Genomic DNA, 25,429 nt, shown 5'->3' on the forward strand with positions numbered 1-25,429 from the left:
TTCACATTTCCCCACTGGTTAAAGCTTTTTTTTTAAATTCCAGACTAAAAGCAGACATGTCGAAGACGGTTTCTTCACCTAAATGAATGTGCAGCTTGACTTGACAGGCTTCCCAACTCTCAGAACAACTCCTGAACCATGTGGCCATCTCTTGCTTCCAACCTTCATAAAAGCACATTTCCACACAGTTAATGAACAATACCCTACTAACCCCTCCCTCAATATAATTTTTTATAAGGAAGTAGTATCAACTCAGTTGTCATATCGGTGGATATCCACATCTTTTGCTTAGTTGCATATAAACTAGATTTGCTAACAGCTCAACTGTTGTTTTTTATTTTGCAACTACTGGTATTTTTGAGATACAAGGCTTTACTTACCATACATTTGTCCCCCCTCTCTCAAACCCCACTTTCACATAAAAATAAAATTCATCGATTTAGCGGAGGGCCCATTCTTCAAGCTAACCAAGGTGAGGCCACATGTCAGCATCTCACTGTTCTTTCAAACAAGTCCTTCAGTTTGTTTTGTGACACTCATGTTCACCCCCACTTAAAATGATTACCGCTTTCAGTGTTTTCCCAAACAAAGGTCAGTGTGTCCGACTGAGCTCCAGGAGGGTCTTCTAGATTAAGAACGCACATGTTCTTTCATCCAATAATATATATTCATATATTTCTGTCTTAACATAGATCTGTTTGTTTTCCTTTTAGTCTATTGGTTGTGGTTTAAACTACTTCGGCGACCGGGGTGGAATGTTCTGTTCCTTCCCACTCCCTCTAGCCCAGCTGTGGGGGGAGATCCGTCGTCTCATAGAGGCACCACGCTGTTGATCCCGGTACTTTAGGCCCATCCCTCCGGATCGGGAAGGGCCGTTACCCGAACGGTATGTGCCCAGGGGGTCACGAAGGGACAGGCCTTCTCCAGACCCCTCAGGTTTCTCTGGCCTATCGCCATTGCTGCTGCTGGAGGCGGCAGGCTCGTCCGCCTTGTTGACCCGAAGCTCCTGCAGGGGTTGGCTGGCAGAGGTGATGGGAGGGTTGGGGGTGCTGGGGGCTGGGAGCTGGGTGGCTGGCCGCTTGCACATCTCAGCATAGCTCAGCTTCCTTGGCTCCTGGTTGGATGGTGAAATATAGACAGGAAACAGAATAGGGGGAGGAGAAAAATAATAGGTAGAACAGCTTTTCGTTTAACTCTTTTTAACCAGATGTGTTAACTGACATATCCAATGCATTATCTATCCAGTGAAATCAGCCAGGTAGTGAGTGAAGTCTTACCGGTGCGGTAGTGGGGGCAGCGGGGACTGGTGTTGTCGTGGAGATGGACTGACTGCTGGTGGGGATAGGGGTGGGTTTGGTAGCAGCAGCGGGCTGTGATGGGGTTGGCAAAGAAGAGGGTGGTGTGGGGGTTCTAGCAGCCTCCCTTTGGACATGAGGCTCAGGCTTCTCTACCGGGTGAGCAACACTGCAGACAGAAGAAAAGATTTCTATTAAGGTTTATTTCCAACATTTAAATATCTTAGAAATCCCTACAGCACACCTTTGTGACCGTAAACCAGAGGAAGACTATACCTTGGAACAGGGGGCTGCACAACTAGAGGGGTGGGGGGTTTGAGGGCTGGCATGACAGGACTGGGCACGCTCCCAGTTCCCTCCTGGGTACTAACAGGAGGGGCCACAGACTCCTTATTCACCTCAGGCTGGAAATGAGATGGGACAGTTGATTTGGAGGGAAAAAAATAACATGGCATTTGGTTGAGACCACAATGAGAGAGTGATTACATTTTAGTCATTTAGGTGACATGCTTATACAGAGCAACACCACAGGAGAACATTAGGGTTCAAATCAAATTGTATTTGTCACATGCACCGAATAAAACAGGTGTAGACCTTAGTGAAATTCTTAGTTACAAGCCCTTAACCAACAATCCAGTTAAGAAAACATTTTATTTAAAAAAAGAGCAGCAGTAAAATAACAGTAGCAAGGCTATATACAGGGGTACCAGTTGGTACAGAGTCAATGTGCAGGGGGCACCGGTGAGTTGAGGTAATATGTACATGTAGCTAGAGTTAAAGCGACTATGCATAGATAACAGAGTACCATCAGCATAAGGGGGGGGTGTAGAAGCCTTTTGGACCTAGACTTGGCGCTCTGGTACCGGATAAGTGCCTTGCTCAAGAGCATAGGCAGTTTCATCTAGTCGGCTCAAGGTTAAAACCAGCAACCTTTTGTTACTAACCCAACGCTCTTAACCACTAGGCTACCTGCCAGATGTAAGAGTTGGGGTTAAGTGGCCTGACCAGGAAAAACAATTCTAACCAGTTAGTAAGCCTATTTGTTTGTGTCAAGAAAAAAAACGAAGTGCAAAAGAGTTTCTCCTTACTTTGTCACTGGTCACCACCTTAACACCCCGCACCACGTCAGACATGCGCGTCTCCAGCACGGGCTCTTCTCCCTGCATGCTGACCGTACACCCAGGCAACGGAGGGAAGTTGGAGGTTGCCAAGTCAAACTTGGGCTGTGGAACCTTAACCTCGCTCAGAGGGATGGGCCTCTGTAAACAACACACAAGAAACGTGTTTTTAGCTTCAATCCAACTGCGCTTGGGGTCAGATAGGGTATAGAATACAAGTGACAGAAGTGGAAATTATGAAAAACGTAACTGACCATGAGCCGCTCGTCCTCTCTCCTTCTGCGCATCCCTCGGTAGCTGCCTCTCCTACAAACATTATCACCAAGATGAGCATAAGAAGCCCAAGAGTAAAAGGCATTGTTGCGGTTCTGAGAAGGATTTGTATGGCCAAAAAAGACATGTTTGAACCCTCAGATCTCATAATCTTACAGCTCATCGGGTCAAGTGTATAGACTAGTGACATTGGGGGGATAGAAGAGAGTTTGAGCGAAAGAAAGAGAGGAGAGTGAAACCCAAGTCTTCATCCTACAACTTGGAAGCACCTCTATGCGCATTGATTTGTCATCATAGGGTCAAAGCCATTTGGTAAAGACCAAATGTGATGATGGCATTTCATGTATGAGCAGGTTGTGAGTGTGTGCGTTTGTTGTCTGTGGAGACTGACCTGCTTCTGCCAGCAATGCCCAGGTCTCCGTTAGACATCCCCTCTGAAGCCAGTGGGAGGGTGTCCCTGAGGCAGTAAGAGGTGAGAGCAGGGCCAGGTTCAGGGGTGCTAACCAGGGGAGCCCCAGTCATGCGGGGTGGCTGAGGGCTGGAGGGGCCAGACAGGCCATCCACCAGGGGGGGTACGGGGGTCACAGATGGAGGTAGGGTTTCATCACATGGCTGGGGCTGGCTCTTCACATGGTTCCTGAGGAAGGAAATCAGTCATAACTGGATCTCATTCTCACCAGGTATAACTGCTAGCTATCATTCAGTCTAAAGATACAATAACTTGATCACAAAACAGCTAGAGCTGTTCCAGTAAGATTCATGCAGATATGGAGAGGATAAGGACATTAAACATTAAGATGGTGAATATTGTAACTATGCTACTGTATAGAATACTAAGGGAAGGGTTTTTGTTTGCTAAGCACACGCTGATGGTAATGAACTTTCTGCATCTTGTAGTCAAAGTGCAAACTTGAATTTAATCCCCAAGCTCTCGGTTTCATATACCGTCATTTGTGAGTTACGCTAGCTTTCTCAAATATCAGTGGAGGGTTGCCACAGTTCAAGGACACTACACTGTAGCATTAAAATTGATAGATAATGCAACTTGAAACTATCTTGCTAAAATGTATGTTTTAGAATGAGAATGGATGAAATGGAGGTGGAGCAGCAACTGATAACGTGATTGATAACTGTTTATACCTGAAGGCATTGATTACATACTTTCTGGAATAGAGGGGGACACTGTGGGACAGGGGGAAGTAAAAGGCAACAAGTTATTCATGACAGCAGACCCCAAAAAACGACTAACAAATATAATTTGTCTTATTTTGTTCAGGAACATAAATATGAATCATATATGTACTAAATCACATTGTCTGCGCAATTACAACAACCACCCCAGTGCTAGTCAACCCAGCTTTTTTATTTTATTTAAACAGAATGTCAGAATGCATCTAATTTTGTAAGGCTGTGACAGAATTCAAATGGTCCACTTTGTATGGCCAAACGCCTGTTTGAACCCTCAGATCTCATAATCTTAACGCTCATCGGGTCAAGTGTGGAGACTGGTGACTTTGGGGCGCAAGAGAGAGTTGGTAAGAAAAGTAGGAGGGAGGGAGGAGAAAGAAACCCAAAAGCCTTCATCTCACAGCTTGAAGCACCTCTATGCGCATCAATGTGTCATCATTGGGTCAAAGCCATTTGATAAAGGATCAAGTTGAAGCCGGATGGGGGTTCTTGCCCTGAGCGAAAACACCTACCGGTTGCTGTTGAAGGGCGATCGTCCGAGGCCCAGGGGACAGGTGCCAGTCTTGTAGTTCCCAGGGGCGCTGAAGCCATTCACAAAGCCACTGTTGGGGAACGGGGCCTGGATGAAAGAGAAGGAAAAAAATGCCACCCACGATCACTCAGTGTAGCCGGTCAATGACAAAGGTTAATCACCTCAGTTACGACACAGCTCTTACAGGAACAGCTGATCCTGACAGTGCTACATTACTAAATGTCATGACCACTCGCACCCCAGATTGCAAGGTTAAGGGTGTGTGTTACAGCTGACACATGGTATATTCATACGAGTCTGAACAGGACAAGTGGCTTGTCTTCCAGCCTGAAACCACTCTATGCACTTTGACCTGTCATCACTGGGTCACGTCTTTATTTTAAGAAAGGAGCCATTTGCTGAAAACTGGACTCAATTTGATCTCTTTGTTCAGAACCGAGTAGCCACAGGTAAACCAACACCATTGTTCCCATGATAAGCAACCGCCACACTCTCCATTACATGATCTGGATGGGCTGGTCAGCCTAGGAATGAACAGATCTTATAACCAAGCGTAATACAATATAAAAGTTAGTCACTTTGTACAAATTACCTCCGTACCCCCTGTATATAGCCTCGTTATTCTTATGTAATTCTATCGTGTTCATTTTTATTTTTTGCGTTAGGGAGTTAAGAAAACATTTTCCTTTCTTGAAATGCATTATTGGCTAAGAACTCATAAGTAAGCATTTCACTGTAATGTCTACTACATCTGTTGTATTCGGCACATGGGACAAATAAAATTTGATTTGAACAGGGAACCACATTCATCTGGGCCTTACCAGTGGGGTCTCGAAATAAGGGGCAGGCGATGGGTTCCAGGTGGGGGGCACCAGGGGGTAGAGAGGGTACTGCTGCTGGGGGCTGAACACCTGCTGCATATAGTGGTGTGTAGAGGTGTACTGGGACTGAGACTGGCCCTGCTGGCTGTACACACTGGAGTCCAGTACGCTACGGTAGCCATTCTTTGCAAAGAATGTGTTGATGGCCTTGATACGAGCCTGGACAGAGGAAAAGAGAGCGAGACAGACAGGTGGGGCAGGGAGATGTGTGTGTGTGTGGAGGAATGCAAAGAGGGTGGGAATGAAGTACAAACACATGACATGTTAGCACACATTAATACTCAGTACAACATGCAGTCCATTGAATAAACAAATTCAAGATTAAAATATGCTTCACATGATTGTGTCCCCACTCTGCCATTTAAAAAGAGAAGGAAATGGAGGCTATGCTCCTTGTTCCCCTCAGAACTCAATCTCAGTCACACTGTGCTGACAGAGGGAGGAAGAGGTGTAGAGGAGGGATGAAAAAAAAAAAGGGAGAAAGGTCAGAGAGGAGACGAGAGAGATTTAGAGAGCCGAAGAGGAGTCCTCCACAGTCAGTGCTCCTGGGTCCTTGCATGCACAATGATCAACACTGCGGGCTTCGCTTTTGCCAGAGTTTAATGCATTAACCTACTTGATCTAGTGCACCAAATTAAATTGAAGTTGTCGAAGGTCAATGAATGACTTTGAAATTCATTGTCATTCGCTCTTAAATGAAGTAGGATCAAAAATAACTACTGCTAAAGAGTGGTTGAATGAAATGTGGACAATGTCATATCTTCTTGAATGTGGGAGATGGAATTCAGACTAATATAACAGAGGGAGAGAGAAATTGCTTGCAGCCTGGCTGGCCTCGCCTTCCTTATCGGATCCTTATGCAGGCACAAACTCAAGGTGACCTTGCCGTCGTGTAGCCACAGCTCAGCCACAAGCTCCCGGCAATGAGACAGCAACCCCCTCTAAAACTCAGTGACTTGACCTCATAAAAGCTGACTGCAGAACAGTGAGGGAGGTACAGCACCGCATTCCCCCAACTCCTATCAGCTGATATCAGAGCTGTACAGTTGACTTATGTTACACATTGCCTCCCCTTGACTAAAATAAATCTGATCAAAGAAAAGCATGTCTTACGTGAGAAAAGAAATGTAAAATGTACTAACCATGATGGGTTTTCCCTGAAATGTTTTCACTTCTTCCCTTAGATATCTGTGGGCCTGAGGAATGAGAAGCGAGAATAAATAAAAGTACATTTACATTTGAGTAATTTAGCAGACGCTCTTATCTAGAGCGACTTACCTAATGAGTGCATACATTCTCTCCCCACAAATCGGGGGAAAAAAACAATGTGAACATTGAATGAGGACTTGGAATTTGCAAGTCATTTTCACTGACTACGGCTAGTTGTGAATAGGGCTGGGAATGGCCAGGGACATCGCGATACTATGATACGCTATGTATCAATTCTATATGCACTGTGATTCTATATTGCGATGATGTTCCAATCATTTCTCACTATGGTCTGCTGCAGGGAGACAATCGAGAGCATGAGAAAATTTGTTTTGATCACTCATGGAAATAAAGTGCTGAAAACATGTTGGCACACTATTTCAAAACTAGAAGAACAAGCTATAGGATGAAAAACACCAGTGTTTCAGCACAGGTAGTGCTGACAGGTGTGATAGAAAATTACACATTTACCTGATTTGTTTGATATTAATAGTTAGCAATTAATACTTAACAAATAGGAGGATATTTCTGTCCTGTTAGTCTGTTTTTAAGTTCTCCACTCTAGTTCCCTGCAGCTAATCTAGGTGTATGGTCACTAGAGATGGCTTGAGCTGACAAATGAGTTGAAGACTGCATTGCATAGACAAGATGTGGTGGGTGTAACCGAGAGATAGCCAGGAGGAGTTTGGAGCAATTCCTCATGGTCTCTAAATCGCTCTTGCATCTGGGAAACTAAGCCAGGGTGGGGTTAAGACAACAACCCACATGCAGATAACAGAATGAACCCAGAGTGGCTTATAATGCTCCCTGGTCTACATGGGGGGGTGAACCAACCATGACTGAGCATTGATATGTCAGATATAAATTCAGCAAAAAAAACATCCTCACACTGTCAACTGCGTTTACTTTCAAACTTAACATTTGTAAATATTTTTATGAACACAAGATTCAGACATGTGACTAACAGAAATTGAATAATGTTTCAGAACACCAACATTCCTGTCTTGCAGGAAAACACACACAGAACGAGCAGTATGGCTGGTGGCATTGTCATGCTGGAGGGTCATGTCAGGATTAGCCTGCAGGAAAGGAAACACATGAGGGAGGAGGATGTCTTCCCTGTAACGCACAGCGTTGAGATTGCCTGCAATGACAACAAGCTCAGTCCGATGATGCTGTGACACACCGCCCCAGACCATGACAGACCCTCCACCTCCAAAAATTGATCCCGCTCCAGAGCACAGGCCTCGGTGTAACGCTCATTCCTTCGACGATAAACGCAAATCCGACCATCACCCCTGGTGAGACAAAACCGCGACTCGTCAGTGAAGATAACTTTTTGCCAGTCCTGTCTGGTCCAGCAACGGTGGGTTTATGCCCATAGGCAACGTTGTTGCCGGTGATGTCTGGTGAGTACCTGCCTAACAGGCCTACAAGCCTCCTGTCCAGCGTCTCAGCCGATTGCGGCCAGTGTGAGCACTGATGGAGGTATTGTAAGTTCCTGGTGATACTCGGGCAGTTGTTGCCATCCTCTACCTGTTCCGCAGGTGTGTTCGGATGTACCGATCCTGTGCAGGCGTTGTTACACATGGTCTGCCACTGCGAGGACAATCAGATGTCCGTCCTGTAGCGCTGTCTTAGGCATCTCACAGTACGGACATTGCAATTTATTGCCCTGGCCCCATCTGCAGTCCTCATGCCTCCTTGCAGCATGCCTAAGGCACATTCACACAGATGAGCAGGGACCCTGGGCATCTTTCTTTTGGTGTTTTTCAGAGTCAGTAGAAAGGCCTCTTTAGTGTCCCAAGGTTTCATAACTGTGACATAATTGCCTACCGCCTGTAAGCTGTTAATGTCTTAACGACCTTTTCACAGGTGCATGTTCATTAATTGTTTATGGTTCATTGAACAGAACAAGCATGGGAAACAGTGTTTAAACCCTTTACAATGAAGAGCTGTGAAGTTAGATTTTCACGAATTATCTTTGAAAGACAGGGTCTTGAAAAAGGGGACGTTTCTTTTTTTGCTGATAGATATATCTAGATAAGTACTCTGCATTTGTGTAAAGGTTAGGGGAGGGGCAGCCTCATTATTGCAGTAATTAACTTATTTTAAATACAGATAATTGTTTGAAGATATTAGCAAATCTCTCTCAGTACTGAATTCCCATGACACTAGCACTAGCTAACACTACCTAGCAACAACGATACTGGGGTCAAAGTATTGATATGATCCACAATACTATTGGGATATATAACTATCGATTTTCCCCCATCGCTAGTTAAGAATGTGAAACTACCTGCTGTGCATCAGTGTCCGACCGGAACGTGATGTACCAGTTGTTATTGGCCGCAAATTCAACACTAAGCACTTCAGGGCAGTTTTCATTCTTAAAGAGGGTCTCCACTTCCTGAAGGAAAAGGAAATAGAGAGAAGATGAGGGTTTACAGTTCAACAAAATAACCATATTTGTCACATGTAATGAGCTAAGGTAAATTGTAAAAACATGAATTCTCCCATTTGGTTACCTCCACCGGTGTGGTCTCGGGCACCTCCCTCAGAATGATGATGCAGCGCTTGTGGTTGGGCCGAACCTTTTTCCCACTCTCGTCAACTTGCACCATGGGCGAGGCTGAAACCACACACATCAACCAAGGGGTCTCATTAACGCAGGATTTTGCTTTTTTTTTTTCTAGCCGGAAAGGAAAAAGTCAAACGCAGAAAAATAAAATACAATTAGGGTTCACGCCAAATCATGAACGTAAAGGGACTAATTTCACAATTCATACAGTTGCAACGGAGTTGCACTTCTCCACCTGGATGAAATATCTTTGCTCTCGCCATTGGATCACCAGCACTCTGACTGATGTGAAGGCTATTTTTCTCCGGTACAGTTTTTCTTAGGTGTAGCCAGTTAAAATGCAAAATTAACGTTTTGCTTGAAGTTAGGAAATGTAGCTGGCTGCATTATATGACAAACATTTGAAATATGATAGCCATGCATCATTTTTGCAAAAAAAAAGTTTTTTTTAAACTTGCTTTTTCATTCTAAGACAATTTGGCTGCAGACTTCTGAAAGCTAATGCGACCCCTGAACAACGTGTCAGAAATATCACCCACTAGGATTTACTAGAGCCTTCTCCAATAATGACACTGAGGACTATTTTCTCACCTTTGAGTGAGTTTGCTCCCAAAGCCAGGTTCATGGCATACCTACCCAAAGTGCTTGAAAATCCACCATTTAAGGTTACCTTTCAAATAGATCAAGAAGTTCCAAATGCAATTTCCTCACCTACCTGCATTTTTCCTATTTTGTTGCCTTACAACCTGGAATTAAAATAGATTTTTATTTTGGGGGGGTTCTATAATTTGATTTACACAACATGCCTACCACTTTGAAGATGCAAAATATGTTTGTTTAACAAGGGGGGGGGGAAATGGAAAACTTGAGGGTGCTTAACTATGCTCCCCCCAAAGTCAATACTTTGTAGAGCCACCTTTTGCAGCAATTACAGCTGCAAGTCTCTTGGGGTATGTCTCTATAAGCTTGGCACATCTAGCCACTGGAATTGTTGCCCATTCTTCAAGGCAAAAATGCTCCAGCTCCTTTAAGTTGGATGGGTTCTACTGGTGTACAGCAACCATTAAGTCATACCACAGATTCTCAATTGGATTGAGGTCTGGGCTTTGACTAGGCCATTCCAAGACATTTAACTATTGCCCCTTAAACCACTCAATTGTTGCTTTAGCAGTATGCTTAGGGTCATTGTCCTGCTGGAAGGTGAACCTCCGGCCCAATCTCAAATCTCTGGAAGACTGAAACAGGTTTCCCTCAAGAATTTCCCTGTATTTAGCGCCATCCATCATTCCTTCAATTCTGACCAGTTTCCCAGTGCCAATGAAAAACATTGGTATTCTCGGGGGGGGGGGGGGGGGGGGGGGTGAGAGGTGTTGGGATTGCCCTAGTTTTCCTTGATGGCCAAAAAACTCAATTTTAGTCTCATCTGACCAGAGTACCTTCTTCCATATGTTTGGGGAGTCTCCCACATGCAATGGCTTTTTTCTGTCCACTCTTCCGTAAAGCCCAGTTCTGTGGAGTGTACGGCTAAACATGGTCCGTCCTATGGATAGATACTCCTATCTCCGCTGTGGAGTTTTGCAGCTCCTTCAGGATTATCTTTTGTCTCTTTGTTGCCCCTCTGAAGCCCTTCTTACCTGGTCCGTGAGTTTTGGTGGGCAGCCCTCTCTAGGCAGGTTTGTTGCGGTGCCATATTCTTTCCATGTTTTAATAATGGATTTAATGGTGCTCCGTGGGATGGCCAAAGTTGCAGATATTTTTTTATAACCCAACCCTGATCTATACTTCTCCACAACTTCGTCCCTGACCTGTTTAGAGAGCTCCTTGGTCTTCATGGTACCACTTGCTTGGTGGTGCCCCTTGCTTTGTGGTGTTGCAGACTCTGGGGGCTTTTCAGAACAGGTAGGTAGATATATATATACACACACACACACACACACACACACACACAGAGAGATTGCACACAGGTGGACTTTATATCAGTGTCACAATCTAACTAATGTGACTTCTGAAGGTAATTGGTTGCACCAGATCTTATTTAGGGGCTTCATAGCAAAGTAGGTGAATACATATGCACATACCACTAATGTTTTTTTTAAACAAGTAATTTTTAAAATGTCACTTCCCCAATTTGGACTATTTTGTATATGTCCGTTACATGAAAGCCAAATAAAAAGCTATTTAAATTACAAGTTGTAATGTAACAAAATAGGAAAAACACCAAGGGGGATGAATACTTTTGCAAGGCACTATACTACCTTGTTTTAAGTTTGACTACCCCAATTGGCATTATTATTCCTCTATACAATTATAAATGCATCTACTGGTGGCGTTACAGCCATCGCATTGTTACTTCTACCACTAATCTAGTTCCCAGCCGTGTATCAACAACATCTGGTAAGAGCCTTTACAACTTGTATGCTAAGTGTTCTTATGCAGGATTTTTAGCCAGCCATCTGAGCTGGTTTCAGACCATTCTTGTAGCAGGCTACAGCTATAAGCCTATCCAGACAGGCTATTTCCTCAGGTCTCCCCACTCCCACAGGGTTAAAGACATGGGTTTGTACCTCGTAGCACCTCCAGAATCAGGTCCATGTCAGTGGTGAGAACCTTGACGCCCTCCATGCTGGCGATGGTCCAGATGGGGACAAACTGGTCACTGTCCATCTGGGACATCAGGTACAAGTCCTTGGACAGATTCTCTCTGAAGAGACAGCAACACGGCATGAGAAACCAACACGCCATGTCTGTTACGCGAAGATATCAAAATCATACACTCATATGTCCATGTTTCTTTTCCTTGTTCCCCTCAGATCTCATAATCTCACGGTCATTAGGTCAGTCACACTGTACTGACGGAGCTAGAGGGAATGAGAGGAAGAGGTGTAGAAGGAGTAGGAAAGTGAGAGTGAATAGATTGAGAGATATGAAAAGGATAGCCCTCCAGTCAAAGCGCTCCTGGGTCCTTCCAAGCGCGATGTTGATCACCGGGGGTACAAATCCAAGGTCTACTCAATACACTACAACACCATGTAGAATTTCTTAGTTCAATGACATTTCAATTCTGACTGTATTTAAGTTATAACAACCATCTGAAATAGGCTCTCAAAAGCAGTTACATACTCACCTGGAGAAGCAGAACTCCATCTGTTTCTTCAGACACTCTCTGATGCTCACCTCTAAGAGCGGCTGCTTTTCCTCCACTGCACAAACAATTTCAGATCAAAATTCATGTTTGACTCAAGGCTGCAATGCCTAGTACCAGCCCTTGTGCATAGGAAAAGTTGGCCAAAGCCTTACATCTCGGATCGTTACTATTGGTAATCATTATGAAATTAATTAATGTAACACTCAATGACAATACTTGGTGAAAGGCAAAACTGAGAAACGTAATGTATCCAATTCCCTTCAACGCCAGATCAGAGCATGGCATCTCAAAAGCATCTGACCCAGAGGGAGCTGACCAAAGGACTGCTACTGACCTGCTGAACCAGTCACAGGGTCATAGAGAGGGTATCCCAGCTCAGGGGGGTCCATGCCGTTCAATACCCCCTCTGTGGGTGCAGGGGCACTGCTGTCCAAGGATGGGTCCGAGTACCCCATGCCATACCCCTTAGCCCCAGTAGGAGGGACCTCTGAGTAACCTGGGAGGAAGAGGGGAGAGTCATGTGGTCGATAAGAGTCTGAATGGAGAAAGAGAATGTCAAGGTTGAACCAGGGAGGCTATGTAATCCAGTCTCATAACAGAGCTTGGTTTTCAGTGCCTCCACAGAGCAGGGTTAGGATGATCTCAGGCCTTGATTAATAGTCCTTCCAAAAAGGGCCATTGTACCCTCTGAACTCTGCAAATCAAAAGCCTAAAACCACGTGCTTAACACGACGTGTACAGAATTTGAGAGAAATCTGTTCAAGCTATTGCTCGTCTGGTGACAGATCTATGAAGGCCTGTGTATGCATGTAGTGTTGAAATAAAAACTACAGGGTGCATTTAAATTGGCCCACACCCTCAGTGACATCAGCAGAGTTAGGGGTCATCTGGAGCAAGTAGGGGCCCTCTATGCCCTCATCTGGGACTTGGCTCTGGGGCGCAGAGATCTCCTGCCAGACTTTGGCATTGGGGTTCAGACCTGCTCCCTTTGTGGTTACCTGTGTGATGAAAAGCACAAACTCCTTAAGGCTGCTGTAGGTGTCTGGCAAAGTCAAAACATAAATTTAGAGCACATACATTCAGATTCCAAAGTTGCATCATTTTCAAGACAGCCAATTATATCTGTCAAACACATATACCATCAAACATAAATCAACCGTAGGCTACACAAGTCCATTTGGAGTAATGCGTTATGAATGCGTAATTTTCAAATGTTCAATGTTCCACATAAAAACACATTCCAAGGTTTATAGGTAATCATTTTACTATCAGAAAAAGGGAATGAATTGAGAAAAAAAAAATGGGGGGGGAAAATGAAATAAATTGCCAGGCTAATGAATGGACTAAATTTAAAGGAGGCATTATATGTCCTGCCAGGCAGGAGGACTACACAAGTTCTTGTTGTTTAAGATTCTGAAATCAATTGCGACATGTAGCCTACTAGCTACAACTCCATTTCTTAACAAGTTTGATACTTTGCACGCTCACCAATGATCTAAAGCATTATGGTATTCCCCAATTGCAACTATTGATTAACGGTAGTGTGTATTGACAGGAATGCTACGCCGGCTTCCTATAGCGCCATAAAATTTAGTTCCAGACGAACTTTAGACTAGACCCCTATACAGACCAAACATTTCCTCACAATGTTGTACTGACTCGCTAGCTAACTGATTTAATTAATGTAGCCAGCTAATCCAAGACGGTCCTCACTTAAATAGAAGAAAAAAAAACGTACAATGGGTGGAACTCGACAACATAGTTCAATTCACATTAGGACGAATACCAAAACTGCAAACTGTGAGCGCATGCTACAGTGAAGGAGCTTTCATGAGTACTCAATGGATTTTTCTTTGGTTATGGTACTGTTAGACTCCGACCTCTCCACAAGTACCGACACACTTCGTCAGAGACTGGAGAGCAAGGGAGACACCCAACTCGCAGTTTTTTTCCCCCTGGTTCAATAAACTAAGCAGATCAGACCCAGCTGCTATCACATTGGTGTCTAGGCGAGTCACTCCCTTAAACCGACCACCCCACCGATGGTAAAACTGCCTGAGTGAACTCATTTAGCCACCATCTTTGACTTTGTGCATCACCTCTCGTTCACACATTCGTCTCCACCAAAGATAGTCTCGCAATTGGTCGAAGCGTCGCTTAAATCAAAACCCTCGTTCAACTCTTCCCCTACCTACCCTCTGCCAATAGAACAACGAATGAGCACATGTTGACAGGCATACATGCCGTTCCAGCAACATGCTGGTGGTTGACCGATTATGATTTTTCAACGCCGATACTGATTACTGGAGGACCAAAAAAAAATCAAAATCTGCCCCCAAAAAATTATACGTAAGGAAAATAATACTGAATGAACAGTTATTTTAACTTAATAGATCAATAAAACCTATTTAGTCTCAAATAATGAAACATGCTCAATTTGGTTTAAAGAATGCAAAAACAGTGATGGAGAAGAAAGTAAAAGTGCAATATGTGCCATGTAAAAAAGCTAACGTTTAAGTTCCTTGCTCAGAACATATGAAAGCTGGTGGTTCAATATTCCCAGTTAAGAAGTTTTAGGTTGTAGTTATAGGAATTGATGCGTGGACTATCTCGCTATAACATTAATGTTAAATCATCGCCCGTTTGGCGAAGTAGGCTGAGATTCGATGATAAATTAACAGGCACTGCATTGATTATATGCAACGCAGGACAAGCTACTTAACCTAGTAATATCAACCATGTGTAGTTAATCACAAGTTATGTGAAGATTGATTGTTTTTTTTAATTGGATGAGTTTAATACTAGCTAGCAACTTACCTTGGCTCCTTGCTGCACTCGCGTAACAGGTGGTCAGCCTGCCACGCAGGAATGCAATGTAATCAGCATCAAAAAAGCAGATTAGCAATCAATGAAAAATTGAAAAATCGGCCATAATTAAATCGGTCGACCTCTAGTATACGCTGCAGATTTGAATTCCAAAGAACATAAAATAGCAATCACTGTAGAGCAACCAGGAATAACATAAGTACCTATTTTAAAGCATCGACGGCTATCTAGTCTCAGAGCAAAACGTATGTTATGATACTTAGATCCATGCCACTCCATTTAGTATGAAACAGTGAGGGAAAAAAGTATTTGACCCCCTGTTGATTTTGTACGTTTTCCCACTGACAAAGAAATTATCTATAATTTTAATGGTAGGTTTCTTTTAACAGTGAGAGACAGAATAACAAAAAAATCCAGAAAAACACATGTCAAAAATGTTATAAATTGATTTGCATTTTAAATTAAGGAAATAGGTATTTGACCCCTCTGCAAAACATGACTTAGTACTTGGTGGCAAAACCCTTGTTGGCAATCAGAGGTCAGACATTTCTTGCGGTTGGCCACCAGGTTTGCACACATCTCAGGAGGGATTTTGTCCCACTCCTCTTTGCAGATCTTCTCCAAGTCATTAAGGTGTCGAGGATGACGTTTGGCAACTCGAACCTTCAGCTCCCTCCACAGATTTTTATGGGATTAAGGTCTGGAGACTGGCTAGGCCACTCCAGGGCCTTTATGTTCTTCTTCTTGAGCCACTCCTTTGTTGCCTTGGCCGTGTGTTTTGGGTCATTGACATGCTGGAATACCCATCCCATTTTCAATGTCCTGGCTGAGGGAAGGAGGCTCTCACCCAAGATTTGAAAGTACATGGCCCCGTCCATCATCCCTTTGATGCGGTGAAGTTGTCCTGTCCCCTTAGCAGAAAAACACCCCCAAAGCATAATGTTTCCACCTCCATGTTTGACGGTGGGGATGGTGTTCTTGGGGTCATTGGCAGCATTCCTCCTCCTCCAAACACGGCGAGTTGAGTTGATGCCAAAGAGCTCCATTTTGGTCTCATCTGACCACAACACTTTCACCCAGTTGTCCTCTGAATCATTCAGATGTTCATTGGCAAACTTCAGAAGGACATGTATATGTGCTTTCTTGAGCAGGGGGACCTTGCGGGCGCTGCAGGATTTCAGTCCTTCATGGGGTAGTATGTTACCAATTGTTTTCTTGGTGACTATGGTCCCAGCTGCCTTGAGATCATTGACAAGATCCTCCCGTGTAGTTCTGGGCTGATTCCTCACCGTTCTCATGATCATTGCAATTCCACGAGGTGAGATCTTGCATGGAGCCTCAGGCCGAGGGAGATTGACAGTACTTTTGTGCGAATAATCGCACCAACCGTTGTCAACTTCTCACCAAGCTGCTTGGTGATGGTCTTGTAGCCCTTTCCAGCCTTGTGTAGGTCTACAATCGTGTCCCTGACATCCTTGGAGAGCTCTTTGGTCTTGGGCATGGTGGAGAGTTTGGAATCTGATTGATTGATTGCTTCTGTGGACAGGTGTCTTTTATACAGGTAACAAACTGAGATTAGGAGCACACTCTTACAGGGAGTGCTCCTAATCTCAGCTCGTTACCTGTATAAAAGACACCTGGGAGCCAGAAATCTTTCTGATTGAGAGGGGGTCAAATACTTATTTCCCTCATTAAAATGCAAATCAATTTATAACATTTTTGACATGAGTTTTTCTGGATTTGTTGTTGTTATTCTGTCTCTCACTGTTCAAATAAACCTACAATTAAAATTATAGACGGATCATTTCTTTGTCAGTGGGCAAATGTACAAAATCAGCAGGGGATCAAATGCTTTTTTTCCCCATCACTGCATGTTAGGTTACATTAATTTGCCTAACAATTTAATAGAGCTCGCCAGCTTGTAGTCATAAAACCGGGAAATGTTACCTCATTCATTCATGGGGAAAGAATAGGGTTTGGGATAACTACCAAAAATAAGGTCTGAGGTTTACACAGGCTTAGGAGATCTTATACGTTTTGTTCTATGAGCTAAACGCCATGTTAACTGACTGATATGAATGATTAATTACAAAAATGCTTCAAATTCACAAAAATTGACATTACCTGAGCAAATTCCTATATAACAAAAATGTAGAAGATCTCATGAGGCGGTTTACCACAGGCCTTATTTTTGGCATTTAGCCAATAACCCTACAAAACCATTTCACCATTGGCTTTGTCCATTGAACAATGGCAAAGTTAATGCCTACAAAAAGATGCCATTACTATTGCTCTATAGCAGTCGTGCAATATAATACGCATTGTAGGACTTACAGTATGTTATGAATTGAAATGCATACAATGTGTTACGAATTTGCAATACATATGAAATGAATTCCCATTTGCTGTTGGTAGTGTTAGCTAGGTGGCTAATGCTAATGTTAGTTAGGTTAAAGGGTTAAGTTTGGGGTTGGAAGGTTTGGCTAACATACTATGTCCTTGCAAAGAAGCTAAAAGGGAGTAAGTACTTGGAGTTGCAAATTAGCTAAAATGCTGAAGTTGTCCATAACTCTCAATCAAATTATCAAAATGTATTTATAAAGCCCTTTTGAAAATCAGCCGATGTCACAAAGTGCTATACAGAAACCCCAGACACCAAACAGCAAGCAATGCAGATGTAGAAGCACAGTGGCTAGGAAAGCAACCTTGGGGTTGCTAGATGTTAGTGTTATTCGCCCACCTAGCTTTAGTTTTTTCCTTAAGTAACCTATCGTCTTATTGAACATAATCTATAATACTAAACGGGTCAAATAATGTAAGCTAATGTAACATACTAAATGAAGTGTAACAGATTTTAGTAACAATGTTTTGCTCTGAGACCAGGCTACAGAGGTGGTCAGGAAAGCAAAAATGCCACATAAATAGCATCAGTTATGTCAGAGGGCATTAAACATGATTGAGGGAAAGGGTTGAACCAATGATTTATACCCCTTTGGGTTAAACAGAATCCTGGTCTGAGAAAGTAGGCCAACGTCTGACTGTGAGCCACAATTCTTAGCCTGCGGAGAGCCAACACAAGTCTTCAGGTCTTAGACAAGGTTACTCAACACAGGAATGAGGTTCACTGAACAACCTCAATCACAACACTCGCATATGACCCTCTCGCAGAGTCGCAGTACCAATGAGATAAACTGTTTGTTTTTTTTTTAAACCTGGGTCTCCTGCATGTCACAAGACTTTCAGCTCAGGGAGCCAACAACTCTTTTAGGTCTCAGGCACAGTTAATCATCACGAGCGAGGTTCACCAAATCACTTCAATTTTAATATAAGAAAACAAATTGTTCCAACTGAAACTGCACCCCCCCCCCCAAAAGACAGGTTTTGGAGGTGTGGGGGATGCTGCCATACTGGGCACCCGTGGAGTTGTGGTGGATGAAGTGCCTTTCAGGTAAGTACATCTAGGATTTGATATCAACAACCCTCTGGTTGCCAGGTTATTTCCGCCAAACTTTTCTCGTCCATTACACGACCTGCCTAAGACAAATTCAAAATACAATGAGTAGATTTTTGCAAGCAATTCAGACAATGGTCGACATTGAAAGGGGGATACCTCAGTTGTTCAACTGAATGCATTAAACTGAAATGTGTCTTCCGCATTTAACCCAACCCCTCTGAATCAGAGAGGTGGGGGGGCTACCTTAATCAAAATCCACGTAATCGGCGCCTGTTGAACCCCTTTGTTTTGGGTTGGTGATACCTTACAAAGTACTGAAATTGTTCTCACTCCTGGTCCATGATATTGTCAAACATACATATTATTATTTATTTATTTTTACAGAGAAGTGAAATATCCCAGTGCCATAGTGAAAAAAACTTCAACCTACTGGGTTTTTTTGGAGTAAGTATGATTACTTGGACTTAGTTATTTAACAGCCCAGAGGCCTACTGTCAGGAAGAGCTGTCTAGCCTTAGGAAGTGGACGATTAGCCTAGGGCCTAACTACTGAATGCATGACTATCAATCTACCTCAATGAGGTTCGGTGAATAGATGTGAAATGCAAACCAGTATAGGCAATAAAGCTTTACAGGGTAGCAGAACATCTCAGCCTATATACACATATACTGTAATTTACATTACTTTCTACGTAGGAGCTTGTTCCTTTTAAGGTTTCTTCCTCCCCAACATTCCCAAAGCTTCTTCTGGCCACTTTCTAGTAGGTTTAGGCCTAGTAGGTTTTGTAAACTAAACATTACACCAATTAAGAATCAGTCCCCCCCCCACGGGTGAGGGTATCGTTGGACCTTCAACCACCACCGAAAATGTACATTAGCTAGAGTAACAAGATACTAGTCATTAAACGAGTATGCAAATTCGAAGAAACCAACCAGTTGCATGTCTAACTAACGTTACTGTTTGCATGAAACATGTTGTAAATTAACGTAAGCCAACAGTCGCAAGCTAACGTTACCCAACTCAATTAGTTGTACCATCGTCTTTGGCTGTACCTACTGTCAAGTTTGAAGACCTTGCCTACTGCCTCCAACCCAGACGCCACCAACGAGCTAGCATGAATTAGCTAACTTTTGCTAGCCATGTTAGCTAGCAACAATCAACTAAGCAAGCTACTGTACCTAGCTAAGTTAACGTTAGATGGGTTAAACCAAAGACGTTACACTCGGTCTTTGGTTACACAACGACGTTACAGTATTGTTTAATTGGATGAATTGTAGGTACATGGAACGACTAAGCTAAGGCTAACGATACCGCCAGGTGTTTGCTAGCTCGACTAACGTTAGCTACAAAACTAGGTACTAGTAACGCGGCTAGCGAGTTACATCATTGGATCTAACACGTTAGTTAAAGTTGAACTAGTCGACCTACTAGGCTTGCTAACGTGTCGACAAAAAAACAGTTAGCTAACGTTAGTTACCGTAAAGTGTACTTAGAGGTTACACGCCAGACTGGCAACTAAGAAACACGCGGCAGAACCTGCCAATGCAAGTGTCAGTCAACCGCAGACTGTTTAATGGAATTGCAGTAATGTTAGCGCAACATGATTAGCTTCAAGTTAATGTCACGACAAGTACAGTGAAATGTCTTTCTTGCAAGCTCTAAAAATCAACAATGCAGTAATCAATGAGGAACTTGAAATATTTTTTGGGGGGGACAAGTTAGCACAAGGCCCAAACTTACCATTCCGCCTTGATCTTTCGATATTATCTCCCCTTGCACACGTTCGTCCGATCCCGACTTGACCTCCTTCTGCTGTAGAGCCAGACACTGTTCCGAACTCATCCGGACCGCTCCTGACAATCCCACCCCACCCCCCAAGTGAAAGCTATCACTCGCAGCTCAACTTGCGATGTTTTGTAGCGGATTGCAATCAATGGAGCAAATGGCACAATAAAAAGGAAATAGAATAATCAATCGTCTATTATTTATCGGTTACAAACCAAATCGTTCTCATGGCGGCATAACGTTACACCTTTCGAAGTTTAGCTAAGCGCCACTGACAATTCTCCGCGTGTTGAACCAACATACAACTTGACCTTGTCTCTAGTGGGTCTCATGCTGCTTTCATAACCAAGTGGGATGGTGGTAATGACCAGTTGTAAAGTCGTAAATACGAGTTAGATGCATTCATGTGTTTTGATTCATTGAAACGTTGATTGACTAATGGCAAACAAACTGTGTCAATCATAAACCATAAGTACATCTATCATGCTTGTAAACTAATTATAGTCACAGAGTCTCTAAACCCAGAGGTGCAACATAGCAAGACTTCTGGGAACTCTTGCGAAACAGACCAAGCAGAAACAGGCTCAGATTTGAGAAGCCTGAGAGAAGGGACAAATTCTTCCTTAGTTGTTCATTTTTGTCAAATCTAAAGGCACAACCTAGATTCGAGCCACTGTCTTTTAAGTAGTTGAACATGTTATTATTCCAACCTCGTGCAAGTGACAAACTGACGCATTTGAGTTTTCATCAAAAACAACGTTATATAAAAGGAGTGCTTTTGATTTGACAGCTTGCGCAGTTTGGCGCGAGACGACCTTTAGATCTGATGAAGTGTTTCTGTGTAACAGATGTGAAATGGCTAGCTGGTTAGCGGTGATGCGCGCTAATAGCGTTTCAATCGGTGACGTCAATCGCTCTGAGACCTTGAAGTAGTGGTTCCCCATGCTCTGCAAGATCCGCGGGTTTTGTGGAGCGATGGGTAACGATGCTTCGTGGGTGTCAGTTGTCTATGTGTGCAGAGGGTCCCTGGTTCGAGCCCGGGAAGGGGCGAGGGAACGAACTGTAGTTAAACTGTTATATTGGCACATGAGTTTAGCTACTTCACCATGACATCGCCTACAAGCTTGATCTGGGATTTCTGTTGGAGAAGCAGTCTCTGTCAAACTTCATACTGTAGTGTCTTTGTTATAGTGTTCAAACTCCATATGAATAGATTGTTTTTTTATAAATAATGTTATGTTACATTTAACTGCCGAAAATGCTGTTAAGAGGTAATTTCCTTAGGTGATGTCAGAGTTCAGCATGTGGGAGAAATTGGAGTTCAGTGATAGATGAGTTTCCCACCAGTAGGCCTAATTACCAGTTGGCGGGCCATTCAACTGTTTTCCTACCAGTCAGATGTGGTACATTTCTCCTTCCCACTTGGTTATGAATGCAGAATCACTGCGACCCGCGTCCTGGGCCAGGCAGGAACTGCCCAGGGAAAGCCTGCCCTCTCTTTCAATTGGCTTCTGAGTCATCATGGGTAACTGCTTTCCACTGGGCAGCTGTTGAACACAGTGTATGGGGGAGGACGAATATGGTGTACTAATAAACCTGCCATAATTAGAAAGAAAGAAATGTACACATAAATACATGAATAAATAAAGGCACATATAAATAGATAAACAAAGACACACATAAATAGATCAAATCAAATTTTATTGGTCACATATTTAGCAGATGTTATTGTGGGTATAGCAAAATGCTTGTGTTCCTAGCTCCAACAGTGCAGTATAATCTAACAATTCACAACAATACACACAAATCTAAAAGTAAAATAATGGAATTAAGAAGTATATAAATATTAGATTGAGCAATGTCGGAGTAGCATTGACTAAAATATAGTAGAATAGAATACAGTATATACATATGAGATGAGTAAAGCAGTATTTAAACATTATTAAAGTGACTAGTCTTCCATTATTAAAATGGCCAGTGATTCCAAGTCTATATAGGGCAGCAGCCTCTAGTGATGGATTTTTAACAGTCTGATGGAAGCTGTTTTTAAGTCTCTCGGTCCCAGCTTTGATGCACCTGTACTGACCTCACCTTCTGGATTATAGTGGGGGGGAACTGGCCGTGGCTTCGGTGGTTGGCTGTGGCTCGGGTGGTTGATGTCCTTGATGATATTTTTGTCCTTCCTGTGACATCGGGTGCTGTAGGTGTGCTGGAGGACAGGTAGTCTCCCCCGGTTATGCGTTGGGCAGACCGCACCACCCTCTGGAGAGGCCTGTGGTTGCGGGCGGTGCAGTTGCCGTACCAGGCGGTGATACAGTCCGACAGGATGCTCTCAATTGTGCATCTGTAAAATGTTTTTAGCCTCCTGAGGTTGAAGAGGTGCTGTTGCACCTTCTTCACCACACTGTCTGTGTGGGTGGACCATTTCAGATCGTCAGTGATGTGTACGTCGAAGAACTTGAAGCTTTCCACTTTTTCCACTGCGGTCCCGTCGATGTGGATAGGGGCGTGCTCCCTCTGTTGTTTTCTGAAGTCCACGATCATCTCCCTTTTTTTGTTGACATTGAGTGAGAGGTTATTTTCCTGGCACCACTCTCCCAGGGTCCTGACCTCCTCCCTGTAGGCTGTCTCGTCATTGTTGGTATTCAGGCATACTGATCGTCAGGCTTACTGTCTGCAAACTTGATGATTGAGTTGGAGGCGTGCGTGGCCACGCAGTCATAGGTGAACAGGGAGTACAGGAGGGGGCTGAGCACGCACCCTTGTGGGGCCCCTGTGTTGAGGATCAGCGAAGTGGAGGTGTTGTTTCCTGCCTTCACCACCTGGGGGTGGCCCGTCTGGAAGTCCAGTACCCAGTTACACAGGGCGGGGTTCAGACCAGTGGTGTAAAGTATTTAAGTAAAAAATACTTTAAAGTACTACTTAGGTCGTTTTTTTTGGGTATCTGTACTTACTTTTTATATTTTTGTCAACTTTTACTTCACTACATTCCTAAAGAAAATATAGTTTTTTTTATGTCATACATTTTCCCTGACAACCCAAAGTACTCGTTAGATTTTGAATACTTAGCAGGACAGGGAAATTGTGAAATTGCCGCACTTATCAAGAGAACACGTGGTCATCCCTACTGCCCATGGTCTGGTGGACTCACTAAACACAAATGTATCTTTTGTAAATAATGTCTGAAAAACAAGAAAATGGTGCTGTCTGCTTTACTTAATATAAGGAATTTGAAATGATTTATACTTTTACTTCCACTTTTGATACTTAAGTATATTTTAGCAATTACAAGTATATTTAAAACCAAATACTTTTAGACTTTTACTCAAGTACTATTTTACAGTACTATTTTACTGGGTGACTTTTACTTTTACTTGAATAACTTTCTATTAGGGTATCTATACTTTTACTCAAGTATTACAGTTGGGTACTCTTTCCACCACTGGTTCAGACCCAGGGCCCTGAGTTTAATGATGAGCTTGGAGGGTACTATGGTGTTGAATGCTGAACTATAGTCAATGAACACCATTCTTACATAGGTATTCCTCTTGTCCAGATGGGATAGAGCAGTGTGCAGTGTGATGGCGATTGCATCGTCTGTGGATCTATTGGTGCGGTAAGCAAATTGAAGTGGGTCTAGTGTGTCAGATAAGGTAGAGGTGATATGATCCCTGACTAGCCTCTCAAAGCACTTCATGATGACAGAAGTCAGTGCTACGGGGCGATAGTCATTTAGTTCAGTTACCTTCGCTTTCTTGGGTGCAGGAACAATGTTTGACATCTTGAACTGGGATAGGGAGAGATTGAATATGTCCGTAACCACTCCAGCCAGCTGGTCTGCGACATGCTCTGAGGATGCGGCTAGGGATGCAGTCTGGCCCGGCACACTTGCGAGGGTTAACACGCTTAAATGTCTTACTCACGTCGGCCACAGAGAATGAGAGCCCACAGTCCTTGATCGTGGGCCACGTTGGTGGCACAGTGTTATCCTCAAAGCAGGCAAAGAAGGTGTTCAGCTTGTCCAGGAGCAAGACGTCGGTGTCCGCGACTTGGCTGGTTTTCCCTTTGTAGTTCATGATTGTCTGTAGACCCTGCCACATATGTCTCGTGTCTGAGCCGTTGAATTGCAACGTCTGTATACTGACGTTTTGCCTGTTTGATTGCCTTGTGGAGGGAGTAACTACACTGTTTGTATTTTGCCATATTCCCAGTCACCTTGCCATGGTTAAATGCGGTGGTTCGCACTTTCAGTTTTGCACGAATGCTGCCATCTATCCACGGTTTCTGGTTTGGGTAGGTTTTTACAGTCACAGTGGGTCCAACATCTCCTATACACTTCCTGATGAGCTCAGTCACCGTATCTGTGTATTCGTCAATGTTATTCTCGGAGGCTACCCGGAACATATCCCAGTCCGTGTGATCAAAACAATCATGGATTGTCATGACAATCATGACAATCATGAAGCATGGATTCTGGATTCTGATTGGTCAGACCAGAGTTGAATAGACCTTAGCACAGGTACTTCCTGTTTGAGTTTCTGCCTGCCGGAAGGGATGACCAAAATGGAGTCATGATCTGATTTGCCAAAGGGAGGGCGGGGGAGGGCCTTGTAAGTATCCTGGAAGTTGGAGTAGCAGCTGTTGAGTGTTAGCAGCACGAGTACTACAGTCAATGTGTTGATAGAACTTCGGAAGCGTTTTCCTCAAATTTGCTTTGTTAAAGTTCCCAGTTGCAATAAATGCGCCTCAGGATATGTTGTTTCCAGTTTGCACAAAGTGTAGTTCCTTGAGGGCTGTCATGTAGCTTGAGGGGCAATATACACAGCTGTGACTATAACCCAAGATAATTCTCTTGGGAGGAAAGACAGTCAACATTTGATTGTGAGGTCGGGTGAACAAAAGGACTTGAGTCACACCATGAGTAGTTAATCATAAAACATACATCCCTGCCTTTCTTCTTCCCAGTGAGTTCTTTATTCATGTCTGTGCAATCTACTGAGAACCCAGCTGGATGTATGGACGGGGACAGTATATCCGGAGAGAGCCATGATTCTGTGAAACAGAGTATGTTACAGTCTCTGATGTCTCTCTGGGAGGAGATCCTCACCCTGAGCTCATCTACTTAATTATCCAGAGACTGAA

At 43.5% G+C, this 25,429-nt stretch overlaps 1 protein-coding gene across 2 annotated transcripts; it reads right to left on the reverse strand.

The window, feature by feature from the left end:
* On the reverse strand, positions 1 to 20,648 carry LOC110494254 (la-related protein 4). 2 transcript variants are annotated; one of them, XM_021569186.2, is made up of 17 exons: positions 20,243 to 20,647; positions 13,079 to 13,220; positions 12,557 to 12,718; positions 12,202 to 12,277; positions 11,642 to 11,778; positions 9,025 to 9,128; positions 8,796 to 8,906; positions 6,430 to 6,483; positions 5,228 to 5,446; positions 4,387 to 4,493; positions 3,827 to 3,868; positions 3,078 to 3,323; positions 2,668 to 2,719; positions 2,384 to 2,554; positions 1,572 to 1,699; positions 1,278 to 1,464; positions 1 to 1,114 (listed from the first exon to the last, which is right to left on the reverse strand). In XM_021569186.2, exons 1-17 carry the CDS (start codon positions 20,342 to 20,344, stop codon positions 734 to 736), a joined length of 2,421 nt encoding a protein of 806 aa, XP_021424861.2. In that variant the 5' UTR covers positions 20,345 to 20,647; the 3' UTR covers positions 1 to 733. The 2 variants fall into 2 exon arrangements, with proteins under 2 accessions (XP_021424861.2, XP_021424862.1); XM_021569187.2 differs by lacking the exon at positions 3,827 to 3,868 and having other exon boundaries at positions 20,243 to 20,648.
* Positions 20,649 to 25,429: the final 4,781 nt, after the last annotated feature.

Source organism: Oncorhynchus mykiss, chromosome 17 (genome assembly GCF_013265735.2).
Source record: "Oncorhynchus mykiss isolate Arlee chromosome 17, USDA_OmykA_1.1, whole genome shotgun sequence".
Taxonomy (NCBI): domain Eukaryota; kingdom Metazoa; phylum Chordata; class Actinopteri; order Salmoniformes; family Salmonidae; genus Oncorhynchus; species Oncorhynchus mykiss.